Source organism: Brachypodium distachyon, chromosome 4, assembly GCF_000005505.3.
Source record: "Brachypodium distachyon strain Bd21 chromosome 4, Brachypodium_distachyon_v3.0, whole genome shotgun sequence".
Taxonomy (NCBI): Eukaryota; Viridiplantae; Streptophyta; class Magnoliopsida; order Poales; family Poaceae; genus Brachypodium; species Brachypodium distachyon.
In genome coordinates this window covers 37,060,374-37,078,473 of record NC_016134.3, presented here as the reverse complement: position 1 = coordinate 37,078,473, position 18,100 = coordinate 37,060,374, and the positions used below count along the sequence as shown (strand labels likewise).

The window sequence follows — 18,100 nt, the reverse complement described above, 5'->3', positions numbered from 1 at the left end:
CAAGACCGGTGAAGCGTGCCAGTTTTAGTCCAAGAAGAGCAACCAGCCAGCACAAACCCTGCAAGTCATCCCGTCCTCGTGGCCATTCGCGGTCTGGGAGCTGGACATTGTCGGCAAGTTGCCGATAGCAGTTGGCGGCTACGAGTACTTGCTCGTGGCCATTGACAAGTTCTCTAAGTGGACCAAGGTGGAGCCTGTCCGAGCCGTCACGGCTCAGGCATCCATCAAGTTTTTCAAGGGGATTGTGTGCCGGTTTGGTGTGCCTAACGGCAACATCAACGACAACGGCACGCAATTCACTAGTGCGGTGTTCCAAGCTTACTGCGAGGACATGGGCACTAAGATTCACTTTGCCTCTGTTGCTCATCAAGGAGCAATGGACAAGTTGAGCGAGCCAACGCAGAAGTGCTGCGGGGGCTCAAGACGAGAACCTTTGACAAGATCAAGGTCCACGGGAAACACTGGGTTGAAGAACTCCAGCCCGTGTAGTCGCTACGGACCACACCAAGTCGGGCGACGGGTCAAACTCCGTTTACCCTCGTCTACGGGGCAGAAGCTGTGCTGCCCCTCGAGCTCAAGTATGGGTCACCTTGGGTATGCGTGTACGGCGACAAGAGCCAACACACGCAGAGGATTGATGACCTTACCTTCATCGAGGAGATTCGATGCCGGGCTGTTGTGCGAGCTGCAGGGACTCTGTCGTTATCACGACAGGAGAGTCCATCCCCGGGGGCTCGAGGTTGGAGACCTCGTCCTGCGCCGGATTCAAGGAACGAGACAAGTTGACTCCAATCTAAGAAGGCCCTTTCCGGGTAGTGCAGGTAACCAGACCGGGGGCTGTTTGGCTGGAAACTGAAGAAGACTTGCCGGTGCCCAATAGTTGGAACATTAAGCACCTGCGCAAGTTCTACCCGTGAAACGGTGGCGCCTTACCCACGGGTGACGCTGCGGCAGCATGCCTCTTTAAGCTAGTGTAGCCGGGCAAGGCCCGATTGTAATCCGCTAGCACAAAGTTGAATACAGATAAGTGTTACTTCAATGAATATTGTGCTTTGATGCTTAAGGAGTGCTTCTGTCTCCTGCTCCAGGTGCATAGAATTGTCTCCTCATCTTTGGCTGTGAGTAGGGGACTGTTGGAACCCCAAAAACTAAGCTCGTTGCCGAGACGTCCCGGAACGAGGCCTAGCAGTTGCCGGACCCGTCCGCAACATGCTACGTGCCAGCAGGGCACCATGGGAATATAAAGATGCTCACATCCAAGTTTGAGGTCGACTCTTCTGTGCCCGGGGGCTGGGAGGCAGGAGGTTATCCAGTTTGAACTGTTTTTCGTGCATTTCAATTTTTTTTGCTATGCACCTTGGGCACTACAGGAATCTGACATGCAAGTTAAAGATGAGGCGAAGGCACACTGTGATGCTCGTGGGGTGGTCACGGGTGTCGTTGTCTTGCGAGTAAGTTGTACATATATGGCAATTACTTCGTGGCTTGTTGTAGGAAACTGAGACAGAGCCAGTGCCTCAACGCGGCGACTGGTGGTCCCGCGCGTGTGGAGGCAAGGGCAGCGCTTCGGCTATTTAAAGAGACCAGGGCAAGGGCAACACCAGCAACGGGCAAGAAAGCAAGAGATGTCGCAGAGAGGCAATGGTGGTGCATCCCTCTGCGCTTGTCGTTGAGGGTGTTCCCACCATCGCGGCCCTGCCACATCTCTTACGAAACGACACCAGAAATGGCAGTGCAGTGGGCGAGGGGCGTCGCGTAGACGCTGTGGTGGTGCATGCCTCCGCGCATGCCGATAGAGGGTGCACTGCCACAGCGTCCTTGGCACGGCTCTCAACGAGGTGTTACAAGACCAAAGAAAGCGTAAAGCTAAGTACTTTGTTTTGGGTCCTTAGCTCTTCCTTTAGTGACACTGGTTTGCTGAGGTAAGCTCGGTCCTCGTGTTGCCGGAGCGTAGGAAGGACGCTTGCGGGGTGAGGACGCCTCCCGCACGTGGCTCGCGGGCCTGTCCCGGAGGCGTGCGTGCTGGGGTAGTTAACTCGCAGGCGGAGTGACTGGCCGCTGTTGTTTGGTCCTAGGTTGGCACCGCGGGTCCGTCCCGGGTCCCTAATCTAGCCAAGCATGTAGTTGGCGAGTCCCCGGACACGCAAGGCTAAAGCACGAGAAGGACAGAGCCCTCCCCGACAAGCTAGTCTTAGACAAAGAAGTAAGTAAAAGTAGCATTGGATATATTGAAGCTTGAACAAACGAGTTAACAAATAACACTTGCAATGATAAGGGAAAGCTAACATAAAAAGTTCTAAGGCGCCATGCGCCACTTGCAGGAAAATAAAAAACAAACAAGTAGTTATGCAGGAGGTGCTCCCGGGGCGGCTGCGTCGGTGTCGGGTGCATCCTCGGCATCGGGGGCTTCCCTAGCAACCTCCTCGTCAGCGGCTTCGGCGTCATCAACCTTGCCCTGCATCCACGCCACCATCTCGTCCACAAAGCCCTGCACTGCTTCCCGGTGGGTCTTGGCCTCTTCCTCGTCCGGCCAGGCGTCGAAGACCGACCCGAACGGGAAGTCGGGGTGGGCGGAGTGGACCTAGGTGAGAATCTGTCCGGCGACCTGCTCGGCTGCAAGGCCGACTTGCCGGTCCCCGAAGGCCGTAGCACAGCTTTGCCGGCCGCTCAGCCAGCCGACGAAGTCTGCGAAGAAGGAAGTGAAGCTGCCCATGTCCGCCCCGTCGAAGGAAGCCACAGGGATGTCGAATCCCTGTAGCGCCTCCACCGCTAAGTCCGCCAGCTTCTTCAGCCTGGCCACCTCCCCTGTCCTGCGGGCCCGCAGCTCGGTGCACGCACCGCGAGCCTCCTGGGCCTGCAGCTTCTGCTCACGGCACTCGGACTTCAGCCTGCCGATCTCGGACGCCTTCTTGGTGTTGTCATCATCGACCAACCGGAGTTCCTGCCGTGCCATGTCGAGCTCACCCTGAAGGGACGAGCTGACATCTTGGGCGGCCTTGAGTTGCCCCGCAAGCTCGCGCTCCCGGGAGCGAGCCTGGTGCTGCAGCTCCTTCTCCCGGTGCGCCGAGGCTTCAGCTGCTGTTGCAGCCGCCGTCTCCAGCTCTCTGACCTCACGGCGGAGGCGCTGGATCTCCAGAAAGTAGTTGGACAGTAAGTCCGTCGTCTCCCGAAGACGCCCCTGGAACGAGTCCAGAGCCGCTTGGTGCTCCTCCTCGTTCTTAGCGTGTGTGGCCTTCACCAGTTCGAACTCCCGCTGGTGCTCTTGCTGAAGATCCCACAGCTGCTGGAGGACCTTCGCCTCCAGCACCCCTTGCACAGCAGTCGTTGCCCCGGCTTGCCGCGCCTGCTAGAGCTCCTCCCGGAGCCGCTGCAGCTCGGTGCGCTGCCCCTTTGCCTCCCGTCGCGCTGCACCCAGTTCCGCCACTACGCGGGCGTGGTGCTGGTGCGCGTCGTTGAAGAAATCGACGAACATCCGCTGCTACTGCTGGATGATCTCAATCACTTGGTGTCCCTGCTGGGACACGTTGGGGTCGAAAGTGATCCAACCCCATGTCCGCCCGGCGAGCTCCCCTGCTCCCAGGCTGAAGGCAGCTCCGCCGGAGGAGGAGGACCCCGCCGCAACCGTCTGTGACCCTGAGGGTGCGTCGGGATTTGACGAAGCGCCCCCGGCCTAGCCAAGCCCTGCTGCTCGGTGGGCGCGGGCGCTGCCGGAACATCCCCGGTGACTGCACGAAGAGCACCTGCGTCAAATATGGGAGATGGCACGCATGGGTAAAAGAAATGGTGGAACTCGCACATACCTGCCGCCGGGCGGTGCCCTGCGAGCTCGAATCGGGGACCCTCGGGTCCCCAGTGGCCGCTGCCGCCGTCTCAACAGCCGTGTCTGCGGCATCTCGGTCGCCGCCGCCTGATGTCGGGCGGGGCTTCTTTGTCGGGGCTGCCGGCGACGTGCTGGTCTGCCCCCTCTTCCTCGACGAACTGGAAGGCGCAAAAACAAGTTAGTCAGGCACACGAAAAATTTACGAAATCACAAGTGTTTTGGACAACGTTGAGCTCACCCCACCGGTTTGAGCTTGAGCACCATGTCCGCCAGGATGCTCCTCGCCGGGGGGCCGCTCCGCGTGCGTGGGACTGGCGGAGCCGCCGGGGTAGTCGGGGCGGCTGTTGCAGCTGCGTCGCTGCCGCCGGAGGCCCCAGGCCCCACGTTGTCGTGAGGCTCCTGAGGCTGCGGGCTGGCCTCCTGCCTGCTCGCCCGCTCCGCCGCAGACCGCCTCACCAGGGGGACGCCAAGCGGGGGCAGCCGGTAGGGTTCGTCCTCACCGGTTATGCCCTTCACCCAGAACTGCACTTCCTCCGGGAAGAGGTTAGTGCGCTGCAGTCGGGTCCGGTCGCCGGACCCGGTGTACATCCACGCCGGATGTGAGCGCCGCTGTATGGGAGCCACGCGCCTCCCGATGAAGTGGCGCTCCGTGTCCGTGAGCCAAGCCTCGCAGAAAGCCTTGCTCTTGGCACAGATCAGGGCCAACTCCTCATCCTTTTGGTCGCGGAGCGTCCAGTCGTTAGAGTCCTTCGGGGCCCGAGGGGCTCCTCGTGGAACTCCTGGAGCTCGTCGGTGCGCACCCAGCACCAGTCGCGGCGCCATTCGCGCTCGATCTTCTTCTTCCCCATCTCGATGAACTCCGACTTGATCCTGTCGCGGAATCGGAACACCACTCCCGAGGACAGGGGAGCCTTCTTCTCCACCCTCGGGTAGTAGTAGTGGCGAAACAGAGCCACCGACGGCATCACCCCCACGAATGCTTCACAAAGGCGTTGGAAGACAGCTAATGTGAAGAACAACGTGGGGTGAAGTTGCGCCATGATGAGCCCGTAGGTCTCCATGATGGCTGAAAGAAAGTAGGAGTGCAGCGGCACGAATCCGGCTAGGATGAACCTCCCGAAGATCTGGAAGTACTGCGGGTCGCGCTTCGCGCCGACGGGGAGAATACGCGTCGGCCCGTACTCGTTGTGCTTGGTGGCAAGCGCCAAGACCAGCTTGTCTACCCCCTCGTCGTTGTACCCGGGGAGGAAGAAGGCGAACTTAGCCTGCATTTCCTCATCCTTCCGGGCTCGGTCCGACAGTTCCTTCTTGCTGACCTTCTCACGCTTTTCCCCTTTGCTGGTGCTCCCCTTGGGACGGTTCTGGCCCTTGGAATACATCGGCAAAGGTGGGGAGGTGATTTGGTTGGAGTTGGGGCGCAGAGAGCTAGGCAATGGCAGGAGCAAGAGGCAGTGGGGAGTGCCCGCCGCCAGCCTTGGGTATTTATCGGGGCTGGCGGGCTGCAACGGACACCCCCACGATCAGCAGTAAAGTGCCCTAAAGAATCGGAGATTAAGAGGGGGTGCGCGACGTGGCCTTAACTCTCTCGTGATTAAGTGGGATACGGCACGAAATCGTGCGCCCGACTGTTTCGCTCGGAGGAGTGGAACCGTAAATGCGGCCCGTGAGGCCGGGTGCCAGGGGGACTCCCCTTGGGACCCACGCGTCGGATAGGGCGTAGCCCGGCAACCGACCGAGGATAGCACTCGCTGGGAGCTTCAAGGCTGTCGGCCCACGCCCGGGGGCTACTATTGTACCAGTGGCCCACGGGGTCCCACTGATACGGGATGCGCGGGTCGCCAGTAACGAAGCCCCGTCGGGAAGGCCTCCCGGGAAGCGATGAGTCCGGGAAGCCGGCCTCCAGGAGACGGCCCTTGGTGAGGGTGAAGCTAAGGGCCCGCATATAAGAAGCCCCGCGAACCTCAATCCTGGGAAGCTGAAGAAACGCCTCCTGGCTGCTAGCCGGGTGGGCTAGCCGGGAAGGGGCACCCCAGCAACCCACGCACAGGCATGCAGGCGGGGCCCGCGGAACAGTGAAGACAGGACAAGACGGCGGGCGCAGTGCATTTAATGCACGGACAGGAGTCCTATCAGCAGGCCTAGTCTTAGTTAACAAGGCTAGGGCGACTACCCTACGAACCATTTTTTTCTACCGTGTACAGTGGACCGGGCGCTGCATGGCGTCCAGCATTGATGAGCAGAAATGTATTTCATGTGGGTGTGACACGCGTTTAGGAAACGTGTCACACTGCATGCACTGGCACCCGTGGTATCCCCTTGTCTATAAAAGGAGGACCGGTGCCACCGGTCAAAGGGTTCCGATCAGTCCTAGTTTGAGCCCTAGTTTGAGCCATCGCCAAGTAGCTTCCTGGGTGGCCCGAACCTGGGTAAATCCACGTGTCCACACTTCGTGTCTATCGTCACGCCGGCGATCGCCAGAGCGATCACCTCGCCCTCCACCGAACCAAAAAAGGGGGTGCTCAGCATCCCCGGTGCCGGAGACTCGTGCTCCGACACATTTGCTTGAAGTTGCTCGTTCTATCATTGTTTAGACCAAATTATTTTGTTGTTTCGAAAAAGATCATGTGTGTTCGTTTTGTTCATGAACACGGAAATTATGTTCGCAAACAGTCCAACCTCATGCTATGAAATGTGTCTTTATGAAATATTCTCTTTTTTTCAAAAGGATTATTTTGCCATGATGTACAGACCCAGTCAAATGCCCTCTAATCTCCAAATTTAGCTTCCTGATTCAAATTTGCACAATAGTTATGGTCAAAGGAAAAATATAATAAAAACAATATGTTTTTCTGGTATCGAACCACCATTTGTAGGGGTTTTCTGATACTTGCTCAAAAATATAGCATGTGTTGGGTGCACAATAATGTACTGTATGAAATCGCTGCATCAGCTTTTTTTTCCTACTGTGGATGAGAAGCAGCATCGGAAGCGCCCTCATAACTCCATGCAAAACTATATGAAATCGTTTTATGCTATAATCGAAAAAGATCTCTAATGATTGAAGGGAGCAAATCAAGGGGTGGAGCAGACCCATATTCACCAGTGTATTTTCCCAAAAGGAGGGTTCTCCTTCAACACAAACATCCGGTAGCACAGCAAGGGTTACAGCAGCGAGCGCATCGACATCCTTCTGTACAGTTTTTGCATGACCAAACACACCCACAAGAACATTCGGGGCACGAAGGCTCTGGACAACTGAAGCATGATGTGCTACGGCAGCAGCCCCCTTCGTCGCAGCAAGACGACTGGCACTTGAAGCAAGAAGGCTGTCCCTTGCAGCACGAAGACTGGCAATTGAAGCATTGCGTGCAGGAACACTTGCACAAGTTTGAGCAGCCTGCGCAGGAGCATTTGAGGAACTTGAAGCAGCTGAAGCAGCCCAAGCATCGAGGGCAAGAACAGGAGCAGCTCTCTACACAGCTGCAGCATTGATCATTGCAGCAACTGCAACTAGGCTTGCAATCGCAGCAACCGCCGGAGCATGAGCTGCATTCCGGTTTGCATTCACCACAAGGGTTGCACTTACAGCTTGGCAGGTTGCAGGTGCAGCAATTTGGGCTGGGGCAGCTGCACTGGGATTTGCAGCACGAAGAGGTGTTGAAGCAGGCCCAGTTTGGTTTGCAGCACCATAGGTCGCAAAATGGACTGCAGTTTGGCTTGCAGCATGAAGAGATCTTGAAGCAGCTACAGTCTGGACTACAGCATGAACAATTTGGTTTGCAGCACGACTCATCGTTGCAGCATGAACAGTTGAAACACCTTGGACTTTTGCACTTTGGTAAGCATTGACAGGAGCAGCAAAACCATGAAATGCACACGCCCAACTTCGATCTGGAGAAGATTTATTATTTACCAAAGTAAGCTCAGTGTTGCCATTGACACGAGCAGCAAAAAATATGTTACATGAATACCAACACACACAAACATGTGTACTGCTTGGTTGTACAGTATACATGCATCGCCTAGCAGGAGGCAACGACAAGCAATAGCCTCAATATTCTCTATGCACATAAAAAAAGCCTCAGTATTCTCAGAGAAGTAATGAAGCCAATATTACGGCTTCTAAAAGTACTCCCTCCGATCCATAATTAGTGTCTCAGATTTTGTACTAAGTTAGTATGATGTTGCACTAAATCTGAGACACTTATTATGAATCGGAGGGAGTAGAATATAACAACAAATATTTTGTTGAGTGATAAGCAGTAAAATTTACGAAGTACACAATAAAAGTGGCAAAATTATGCCTAAGACTATTTCCTAGAGAACAAGATTATGCATCTGCAGTTATAGCACAAATTTTCCAAGGAAGAAAAACAGAGGTGGTATCTCCACTTGTTGCACCAATTTCCAAGGAAAAAGATACAAGAGGTGATACATTGAACTAGTGTATTATTTTCTCATGTAGTTATGAGGACAATATTATTTGGATTCTCCAGGCAGAATAATGCAAGCTACATGATCACTTAACTAACTTTTGACGTACAGAGGGACCATGGTGTATTAAAGGATTGTTAAAAGTTAAATGACTTGAATTCGACATGACATATGAATCAAAAGTTGTGCACACTTGCAACTGAATCCCTAGAAGCATTGTATGAGGGCACACATACCTGACCCACCAATAAAGACGACAGGATCGGTGCTTCCTTTTGTTACTGGAAGAAAACAAGAAGGTGTCACAACCAACATTGTAAATTCTTAAGGGAATATAATATTCGTACATAGGCCATACATTGTTATCAACGGGTCTTGTTTCATACCGACATAGTGATTTACCCTGAAAAGTATTGGACTAGGATATTAGTAACCCGTACAGGAACTACCTGCTAGTGATGCAAGTGGGGTTATCTGGTGAGTAACTGCGAGGAAAGTTAATTTTCATATTTTCTAGTAAGTCACTGCAAGCATGACTTCCAATAATACAATATGGAATAGATAGAGAAACAACAATTACAACAAACCAAACTGACGTAGAATTGTATGAAGGCAGTATCGTACTACTACTAAGTAAAATCCATAAATATGACAACATCTTTGTATATCAGACATGAAAATGCAGCATCATTGATAAAAAAAACAGAACACATTATGCGTGCATATGACTATACAAGAGTAAGTTAATCTAAAATAAATTTCATTCAAGACTTAAATAATTCCAATAAATTTCAAGTGAAAGAATAATCTGCAATACAAAAAAGGCAATAGTGCTTACTCTTTCAAGCATCCAGAATGTGAAACCGGTTGAGCTCCTTCAAGTAATTGTAGCTCATCCTGCAAAACCAGGTTTGTGTCTAGTCAATGAATTTAGATCTTTTTCCATTTGATATGCATAAAACCGATAATAACAAAATGTCATGTAAAGCGTATTATCCATTTGTGCATATTCCAAATGCAGTACAAATTACAAATAGTAAATTTCACAAAACCACTACTCCAGGTGTTAGGGTTTCACGGAGTTACAACTTTAAGGGTTCGCATCAGTTGACCACTACTCTAGGAGTAATTATTTTCACTTCACCCAAAACTGCCGGATTAGTGAGGTTAACAATAAAACCGACAGGTTGGGCCCACATGTAAGGCCATACACGGTTATTTTTGTCTGTCCACGTCAGTCTTTTTTTCCCTTAGCCCCTTCGGCTTCATCTTCTTCTCCGACTCACTCCCTGGATGGCAGGCCGGCCGGCGACCGCCACACAACAAACGGAAGCAGCTCTGCTTGGTTCCCGGCTTCACTAGCTTCACCTGCACACAGCAAACAGCAGCAGCAGCACTGCAGCAGTACAGCGGCTGCACAGCGAGCAGCCGCACAACAAAGTAGCAGCTTGGGTCGTGTGTGGTCGTTGCTCATGGTGGCGCTTTGCCGGAGGCGAGGAAGAAAGGGGGCGACGAGGGGCTTCAGCAGGCGGAACGACGGCGGGCTCCAGCTGTGAAGCGGCGCGCTCGATCGACACGGAGTCTCTCGAGGGCCGCGCAGAGGCGGGGAGCGGCCGGAGCATCTGAGACGATTCCTCGCCGGAGCGGGAGAAGAAGCTGAGATTCCTCGCCTCGCGCTCGCCGTCTGCCCTGACCCGCCGCGAGTCGCTGCTGGTCACCTCGACGCCGGCGTCGCTCTGCTCATAGGCCACCAGAACCGACTTCCTACGCAGCCTCTTGCTGCGAGCCGCGCCGAGGAGCTCTGATTGACGCAAGGTGTCTGACGGGCGCCGCCTGTTCGACGAAGAGCAGGAGGACGAGGCAGCGGCCCAGTCGCCTGCGGAGGACAAGGCGGTGCGGCCCAGGCGCCGGTGGAGGACGACGGTGAAGAGGCAGAGGCGGGTTAGGGACCTAGTCTTGGGAACAGCGACGGCATCGCCGCGGGTGGCGCTCGTGCAGCAGCAGCTAGTGAGAGGCGTGCCCTAGCTGCTGCTTTGCTCCCGCCGCGGCGGAGCGTCGATGGTAGGTGGTGCTGCTCAGGCCTGCGGAGAGACGGCGAGGGGGCGAGTAGCAGCTGCTCGGGACAAGAAATCCAGGAGGGTCGTGGGCTCGTGGCAGAGAACGTGAACGGGAGAAGAACGGGATTAGAAGAAAAGGGATCCAAGGAAAAAATTAATGGGAATATATAAAAGAAACTGAGGGGGCTGAGTGGAAAATTGAGATGTACTCCCTCCGTCCTTCTACCAGGCGTGCTTGTTTCCGCGCACGTACCAATGACTTTAGAAACCCGAGTTAGCACTAATTTTTTGGGCTTTGTTTTTTCGTGGGGCCCTTCATGAATGCTTTTCTATATAGCTCTGCCCAGCATACATGCATTTAGAGATTGGTCTGTTTAGGGGCATGCAATTATTTAATGTTGTAAGGCATAGCATCTAGTTAGAAGAAGGTTATTAAAAAACGATCTGCACCTCATATAGACGGACAGATTGGTATGAATGCGCCTCTTAAAACAGGACGGAGGAAGTACAAAAATTGCCGACTAGCACCTTACATGTGGACCTGCCTTGTCGGATTCGCTGTCAAATGGACTAATCGGTCAGATTTGAGCAAAGTGAAAATAATTGCCCCTAAAGTAGTGGTCAACTGATGCGAACCACTGAAGTGGTAGCTCCATGAAACTCTACCCTTGGAGCAGTGGTTTTGTAAATTTTACTCAATTACAAAAGATTTGGTACTATACATCATACATGCTCTGTTTACAGTAAATTCCGTACCTTAGGATTTTTTCTCTTCCAAAATTCAACATTGAAGGTCACAATATATATAGCAAAACTCCACATTTAAGATTTGCCAGGGCCAACCTATCAGTGAGTCATTGCTAGCATCCATGTGTAACAGAAGGACACAATTCATACCAGGTGGCTAGAGTTCTGCCAACGCGAAGAGGTCACACCGGCCGTGCCACTTCATTATACCCACATGGGAAGAACTATATACGATAGGCAACATCTAAAAGGTGGGGTTCTGTGTCGCATTGTTATTCTAAATGTAATGTTTCGGGATATTGTTTCTTAAATGTGGTTCGGCAGTAGTTTATGCAACATATGTGGAGTTTGACAATCGTTTGTACAACATATGTGCAGTCTTGCAAATCTTACTCTATAGTTTACCATGTCGAATATGTGAGTGGACTATGTAGACCCTAATTTTAAATCCTTTTCAACATAGTTTCATAGTGGAAGAAAACTCATAACTCATGAATAACCAATAAAATCACAAATATAATTTGAGGAACCGTGTGTCGCTTCAATAGAAAAACTAGAGTGAACTCCAAGCATTTGATGGACTAAGTAAATTAAGGTTGCCTGTACATTTTAGTAGCAAATCGATGCTTAAAAAAAGTAATGCTAGTCTGGACTCCTTTAACTCATCAAGGCTCTTGATTTACGGCCATAACCTCAATATCTTTTTGAAAAACAAAGTTGTATGATTCTAAAGTAGTACTAACTTGTAAGAAGATTTATAAATATGAGTAAGAGCATTTCCACTCGCCCCCCCCCCCCCACCCCCACCACCACATTTCGCGTCCGACGCTAGACGCACCCTCTTCGTTTGAGGCCTAGCCGCACCCCCAAACGTCGGCCCCCCAAAAAATACAATTCAAACAAAGTTTTGCCGCCATTTCACATGCTGGCCCAAATCACCCAAGTTCATCACAAGTTTCGGCGATCAAAATAACATCAAACTTAAGTAAAAGTGAAATCACTCGGCCCCTTCATCATCCGCCGGCGCTGATGGCACTTCTGAGCCCGCCGGTGGTGTAGAAGTGGCCGGAGTTGCTGTTTCGGGCGGTGAGGGCACCGATGGAGTAGAGGTGGCCGTTGCTATTGTGGCAGGCGCCGACGCCGGCGCTCTCGCTTCGGCCAAAATGAGCCTGCATTGGCCGTCGTACCACGCCTTCACCTCAACGCCCATGCCGGTGGTGTCGCATGTCAAGATCAACAAGTCCTCCCGCCTCTTCTTCGCCGCGACATTCGCCTAGAGGATCTCGAGCTTGTCATCTTGCTTCTTGATCACCGTCGCCCACCGTGACGCCGCGACCGCCTCCCTCTTGGCGGCGAGCTCGTCCCTCTTCACAGCTTGTGCGGCGGCGGCGGACATGCACTTCTCAATGCATGTGTACAGGCGCTTCGTGGCCGATGGGCCGGCCTTCTGCTGCCGCCAGAGGAGCGGCTTTCGAGTCGTAGGTGCCGAACTTGGTGAAGCCATTCCGCGTCTCCGTCCACTTGTCGCACGTCTCAATTCTTGCGAAGACGTGGATGAACTTGAAATCAGCGCTGTCGTTGTCCTCTCGGAAGGCGGGGAACATGGCAACCATCTACAAGACCGGGCGGCAAATGTAAAATCGGCGACAAGAAAGCTGAAAAAAGGCGCCGGCTTACCTGATCGTGGGCGCTGCTGCCGCTTGCGGGTTGCCGGCGCACCTCTTCTTGAATGCCATGCCACTTGTTGCACGCTTGTTGGATCATTTGCCATCGGTGCGACAAGCCGGACTCGTTGCGATCATGGGTCACCGACGCGAACTCCCGATCGATGACCCGGCGCTCATCATACGTCGTCTTCACATGCCTCTAATAGGTGTCGCCAGATTGATTCGCGCCGGTGAAGGGATCCATGCTCACGACCTTCCAAGCTTCGGCGAGGCACTCGTCTTCCTTGGAGGTCCATTTGGGGCCTCGGCTTCCACCACCAGGTCGGCGTTTCTCTCCTTGGCCTTCCTCTCCCGTTCACGGCGGGTACAATCCGCCACCCAGTCGGCATTGCTCATCCCAGGTGGCCGCTCCTTCTCCTTGGGTTTCTCCGCCGCTGCGTCACCGGCCAACGTGGAATGAGGCGCTGCATACCTCTTCGGCGGCATGGTTTTTTTGGGGCGGTGGTGGTGTCGGCGAGACGCTTTGAGGTGGTGTCAGCGGCGAGAATGGGAAAATGGCGGGACTGGCCGCCTAGGCTGGGGGAAGTGGAGGGAAAAGGGGAAGCCGGCAAAAATTAGCAAGGAATTTTGTATTATCTCGCCGACAGGTGTGGCCCGCGTTGTCTTTTGGTTTCAGCCGGCGCCCCCGATCCCCCCCTCCGTAGAGTTGGGTGCGTCCTGAGACGCCGGCTAAAATCTTGGACCGCGCCGGCTAAATTTTAGAATTGGAGGATGAACTGGGTTGGAGGGGTTTTAGGGGTACCGATTGGAGTTGCTCTAAAGCGCCTTTGACTAGTTTAAAGAAGAATCCGTCATCTGAATACCTTCAGAAATCTGCTCCTTAAAAGCGGAGCCCCCGTCGGAAAAATCTTCTACCCCTATAAAACACGAAATCTAGCACATGGTGGTGCCCGTTAACACCACCTTTGCGCAAGCCCATGGGAAAATGCCTGACACAAGCCTTCGTGTGCGTGTCCACCTAGCGAGAACGGAGACACGACGATGCTTCCATGCCTGGCAAGACCACGCACTGCCCATCCTTCTCTTGCCACAAGCAACCAAACCAAACACGACAAAGGCACTCTACGTCCATGGCATGCCCAAAGAGGGCAAATATTGTCTCGCCTCGAATTGATTGCGCCCCAGTTCGCCGCCTGCCCCCCCTCCCCTTCGCAGTTCGCATTAAGCTCGAATCCCCGAATAGAGCCAAAATCTCAATAAATAAACCCTAGATGCAGAGGTAGTAAATTAAGCGGTCAAACCCTACGTATCAGTACTGCCTAAAACAACAACAAAATTAACAACTACGGATTACTCATCACACCAGCCAACCACTCGTGCTGGGTACTACTGTATACCTCGTTCTAGACTTGTTATTTTAGATGCGCGACGAATCGGATCTCGTTTTAAAATTAATCGGTGAAGTCCAAGGAAGACGAAGCAATCAAGCAGTAGCACGCCCACCGAGGGGGGCGTCAGGACAGAACACAGAGAAACGCAGCCGCGGGTAGTAGCCTCACCTTGAGGTGCGTGATCTCGCGGTCCATGATCTGCACCTCCAGCTGCATCCGCCGCCGGCCGCACATGTCCGGGTACCTCGGCGGCGACCTGGGCCTCTGCGCCTCCAACACCACCACCGCTGCCCCCTCCCCCATCTCACATGTACCCAAATTAACCCAGAGCCAGAGGGGTCTCTCGGGCTTAGCTACCGAAGCACATTAGACCGGCGTCAGAGGAGAGGAAGCCCCGAAGTCGCCGCGGCAGCGGCACAAGGAGGAGGCGGTGGAAAACGGAGATGGCGGTGTACGAAATCGTGGGGGAGGGTGGTGGGGATGCGGGAGCGTGGGCGTGGGAGGATGGCGCGCGCGCAGGTGCGTGCTCTGGCCTGTGCGTGCGTGCCAAGGCGAAGAGGCAGAGTTGGAGCAGGTGGTCTGGTAGAAATGAAGGCAGAGACGAGGAGTCCCTCCGTCCATCTCCATATAGCTAGCGCTGCGCGGGCAATAATAGCAAGGGGCCGCGTGGGGTTTAAGAGAGAGAGTGGCGCGGGGTGGGGTTTAGTGAGAGAGAAAGAGAATCAAGGAAAGGAGGAGGGATGGTACTGTGAAGTGTGAACTACTCGTGCTGGAGTACTGCGTGGGTTCGTTTGACTGTATGCGTCCTCATGTGGTCTACGGTGGCTGGGCTGGGCATTTGGCACAACTCGGGACGTGCCAACGCGGGTAACGTGGCATGGGTCCGGTCGGTACGGGGGTTGGGTTGCGTGGCTCATGTGAGCAACAACGTGAGTGATGATTACATGTTATGCCAAGGAAGATATATAAACGAGCAGACACGAATTTCAGTCAAGGACGATAGCCAGCGAATACAGAGGCAGCATTCGGTATAAATCAAAATTTTGGTTAGGAAATCCGGTTTATTTTGATACTTGGTTACCAGAAAATGCCAACCGAAAATTAGCATCTAAATAGCACAAAACGAAATTTCAGCTAACCGCAAATTTGTTTTTTCCTCGCAATTTTTGCCCACCCAAAACTGTAATCACATGTACACCTAAAATTCGACGCGGTTGTGGTAAGTCGGTTTTTCTGCTTGGTACCACATGCATTGCCTACTCATGACTTGCCAATTTTGGCAACAATTGACTAGTCAAATAATTGGGTAAGGATTTGGTTGGTCTATGATTGACCAAAAATTTGACAAGAATTGTGAAGGATGATGTTACGTACTTCCTCCGATTCTAAATTGTTGTCAAAATATTACATTATCTAGACATTTTTTAAGAATAGATATATTCATATTTGAACAAATTTGAGTCAAAAATTTAGAATCAGAGAGAGTAGTTGGCTAAAATCAGTTGGCAATCAAAAAATTAGCACTCAACCAAATAAAAGCCAAATTACCATAAGCTGCCAAAATTAGTCAACTTTGGACATGAAACAAAAACACCATGCAACTCCACGTTCACTGCAGTTGCACGGTTGCCTCTTGCAACACTCGAACTATCAGTATCACGTACTCCCAAAGCGCGATATGGCGCATCCCAAAGGTACGGAAAAGGCGAAGAAGACCAACGGGACAGAACGAGGCCGGGCTCTGGCTTTTGACAAAGACGCAACGCAACTGCGACGGGAAGGACGCCAGCGGCACCGCCCGTCCGCCCCCACGTATCCGCATGCAACTCGCGGGCTCGCCCCTGACATGTCCACGTCCGCCTCGGTCCCGCACGAGACTCGAGATAAGATGGGGCCCATCGGCAGTGGCTAGTCGGAAAAAAAATAGACGGTACGATTTGTACAGGAGGTGGAGCACGCGCGGCCCAGACTATTGCTGGCAGTGGGGACCCGAATACCCGACGGGTCTAGACCCGATTAGTATGTGGGTCTGGTAAAAAAAATCCCCGCCAGTCTGCAATTGGAAAAGTTCTACATCCGATCCATCTTTGGGCTCGAGAATTTCACGGGATAGAGCTGTCAGACCTAGATCCGCGTCGCCATATACCAGGTACACCCATAACGATAAGAACTGAATGGCCTAGCCCAGAAGGCCTCAAGGCCCAAGTACCGTTCTTGCCCTGTCTTACTCATTTAAGCCTAATCCTATTTCCACTCGAGCGACATCCTCCCGAGCTCTCGTTGCGCTGCTGCTTTCCTTCCGAGCTGGATGCGCTGCAATGCCGCCACCTCCTTTCCCTAGTCCTCGGCGCCGTCGCTGCCTCCTCCCTAGCCCACCACGACGCCGCCTCCGCCTCCTCCCTAGCCGGCTCCGTCGCCGCCGTCTGCTCCAGCTCGCTGCCCGCCGCCCCCGATATTCTCCTCGGCTGCGCGCATGCGCGGCCCCTCGTCCAGCCTGCAGCCGCGCCATCTCCCTACTCGCATCGCCGACGCCCGGCTGTCGCGCACCCTCCTTCCCTCACTGGCGCGTGGCGCCCTCTTCCCCAGCCCCTCCGCCGATGTTGGAGTAGCCGCCGATGTTGGAGTAGCCAGCCAGCGTCTTCTCATTCGGGTCGGGTATACCCGCGGGTACCCGAGACCCGTCTCAGGGCCGGGTCTGGGAAAATTTTAGACCCGGTACCGGGGTCGGGGGGGTGGCCGGGGCCGGGTTTGGTATGGCTGGACCCGGCCCGTACCATCCATAGCCCAGACACCAGGCACCTCCGTACGGTGGACTGCACCACGCTTGACGTGACCGACGCCTCCGCAGAACGCACATGTACCATGGCCACGGCCACGGCCCACAGGGCCCAAACGGCCCAGCCAGTTATGACGGTGTGGCCCATGGAGTACCGGAACGGGGGTCGACACACTGCCGATTCGATAAGGGAAAGCCGGATCGATCCATCGATCTCCATAGCAGTTCTCTTCCTCCTCTTCCCTTCTCTGTTGCTGCTGCTACATCTGCCACTGCTACACTGGCGACACAGGAGTATTATTTCCATTTCGGAGTAATTGCTGTGACGCGTCGTGCGCACAAGCCTCACAGAGAAGATCGGATGCTGAGGCCTTCTGTGATACATTTTGCGAAGAAAGCGGGGGGAACTAATTGGCGGACGACTGCCTGGCGCGGACGAATTTTGACTAGGTGGGTCGGCGCCATTCCGACCGGGTGAGTCGCCGCCGCTGCCGTGGACCCGCCGGCCGGCCCCGGCCCAACCGGATATCTCCCGCCACCTGCGGCCGGTGCGCTCCCGCGACGCCTCACCGCTCCGCCCTGCCCCAGCCGCCACCATCGCCGGTCGGCCGCTCACCCCCGACCATCCCTTCAAGCCCGGGAACAACCCATCTTCTCCGGCACCGGACAACCCACCCACCCCCAACCCTAAGTAGGATCGCCGGACTTACCTCGCCGACTGCTCCTCTCCTCCTCGTCTCCGCCGTGCTGTCGCGGCCCGCCGTGTCGCCGCCGCTTCGGCTTGGGCACGGCTCGCCCTCGCCTCCCTCGTCTTCGGCTCCGGCTCGATTCACGTCGCCTCCGCCGCATCGCCGCCGGCTGCTGCTCGGGAGAGAAGAGAACGACAGAGAAAAGAGAACGAGAGAGAAGAGTTCACACGAAGGGAAGCTTCGGGAGAGAGAGAAGAAAACAAGAAAATAAGGGAAGAAAGTGGGGCCCACCCGGATTTTGTGCGCAGAAACTAACCACGCCGCGTGGTTAGTTGCCAAAGAGGGAATCTGGAAGAAAGCATGTTTCAGGTTTTGCGGATCGGTGGAGGCGACACTGGAGCTACATTGTATATCCATGGGTTATTCGCAGGAAGTGGGGAAAGTAAGCATATTTCCCCATATTTGTTGAAATTGCGCTGGAGTAGTATCCATTGGCTACAGTACTTCTAAAATTATCTC

The 18,100-nt window shown here is 53.9% G+C and overlaps 2 protein-coding genes and 1 long non-coding RNA gene across 9 annotated transcripts; all 3 read right to left on the bottom strand.

Annotated features, from left to right (window-relative positions):
* Positions 1-2,204: 2,204 nt before the first annotated feature.
* Positions 2,205-4,665, bottom strand: LOC106866786. Of its 2 annotated transcripts, XM_014902584.2 has the most exons (3): positions 4,059-4,665; positions 3,801-3,978; positions 2,205-3,725 (listed from the first exon to the last, which is right to left on the bottom strand). In XM_014902584.2, the coding sequence occupies exons 1-3, from the start codon at positions 4,640-4,642 to the stop codon at positions 3,495-3,497; spliced, it is 993 nt and encodes a 330-aa protein (XP_014758070.2). In that variant the 5' UTR covers positions 4,643-4,665; the 3' UTR covers positions 2,205-3,494. The 2 variants fall into 2 exon arrangements, with proteins under 2 accessions (XP_014758070.2, XP_024311022.1); XM_024455254.1 differs by having other exon boundaries at positions 2,205-3,978.
* A 2,195-nt stretch (positions 4,666-6,860) lies between these two features.
* LOC100833123 (keratin-associated protein 5-1) lies at positions 6,861-18,013 on the bottom strand. Of its 6 annotated transcripts, none has more exons than XM_024455248.1 (5): positions 17,603-18,013; positions 9,093-9,151; positions 8,613-8,657; positions 8,491-8,535; positions 6,861-7,711 (listed from the first exon to the last, which is right to left on the bottom strand). In XM_024455248.1, the coding sequence occupies exons 1-5, from the start codon at positions 17,996-17,998 to the stop codon at positions 6,952-6,954; spliced, it is 1,305 nt and encodes a 434-aa protein (XP_024311016.1). In that variant the 5' UTR covers positions 17,999-18,013; the 3' UTR covers positions 6,861-6,951. The 6 variants fall into 6 exon arrangements, with proteins under 6 accessions (XP_024311016.1, XP_024311018.1, XP_024311020.1 ...); XM_024455250.1 differs by lacking the exon at positions 17,603-18,013 and adding an exon at positions 14,285-17,526; XM_024455252.1 differs by lacking the exon at positions 17,603-18,013 and adding an exon at positions 11,068-11,845.
* Positions 11,948-14,278, bottom strand: LOC106865454. The gene is made up of 2 exons (XR_001408060.2): positions 12,736-14,278; positions 11,948-12,671 (listed from the first exon to the last, which is right to left on the bottom strand). It is a non-coding gene; the product is annotated as an uncharacterized LOC106865454 (long non-coding RNA).
* Positions 18,014-18,100: the final 87 nt, after the last annotated feature.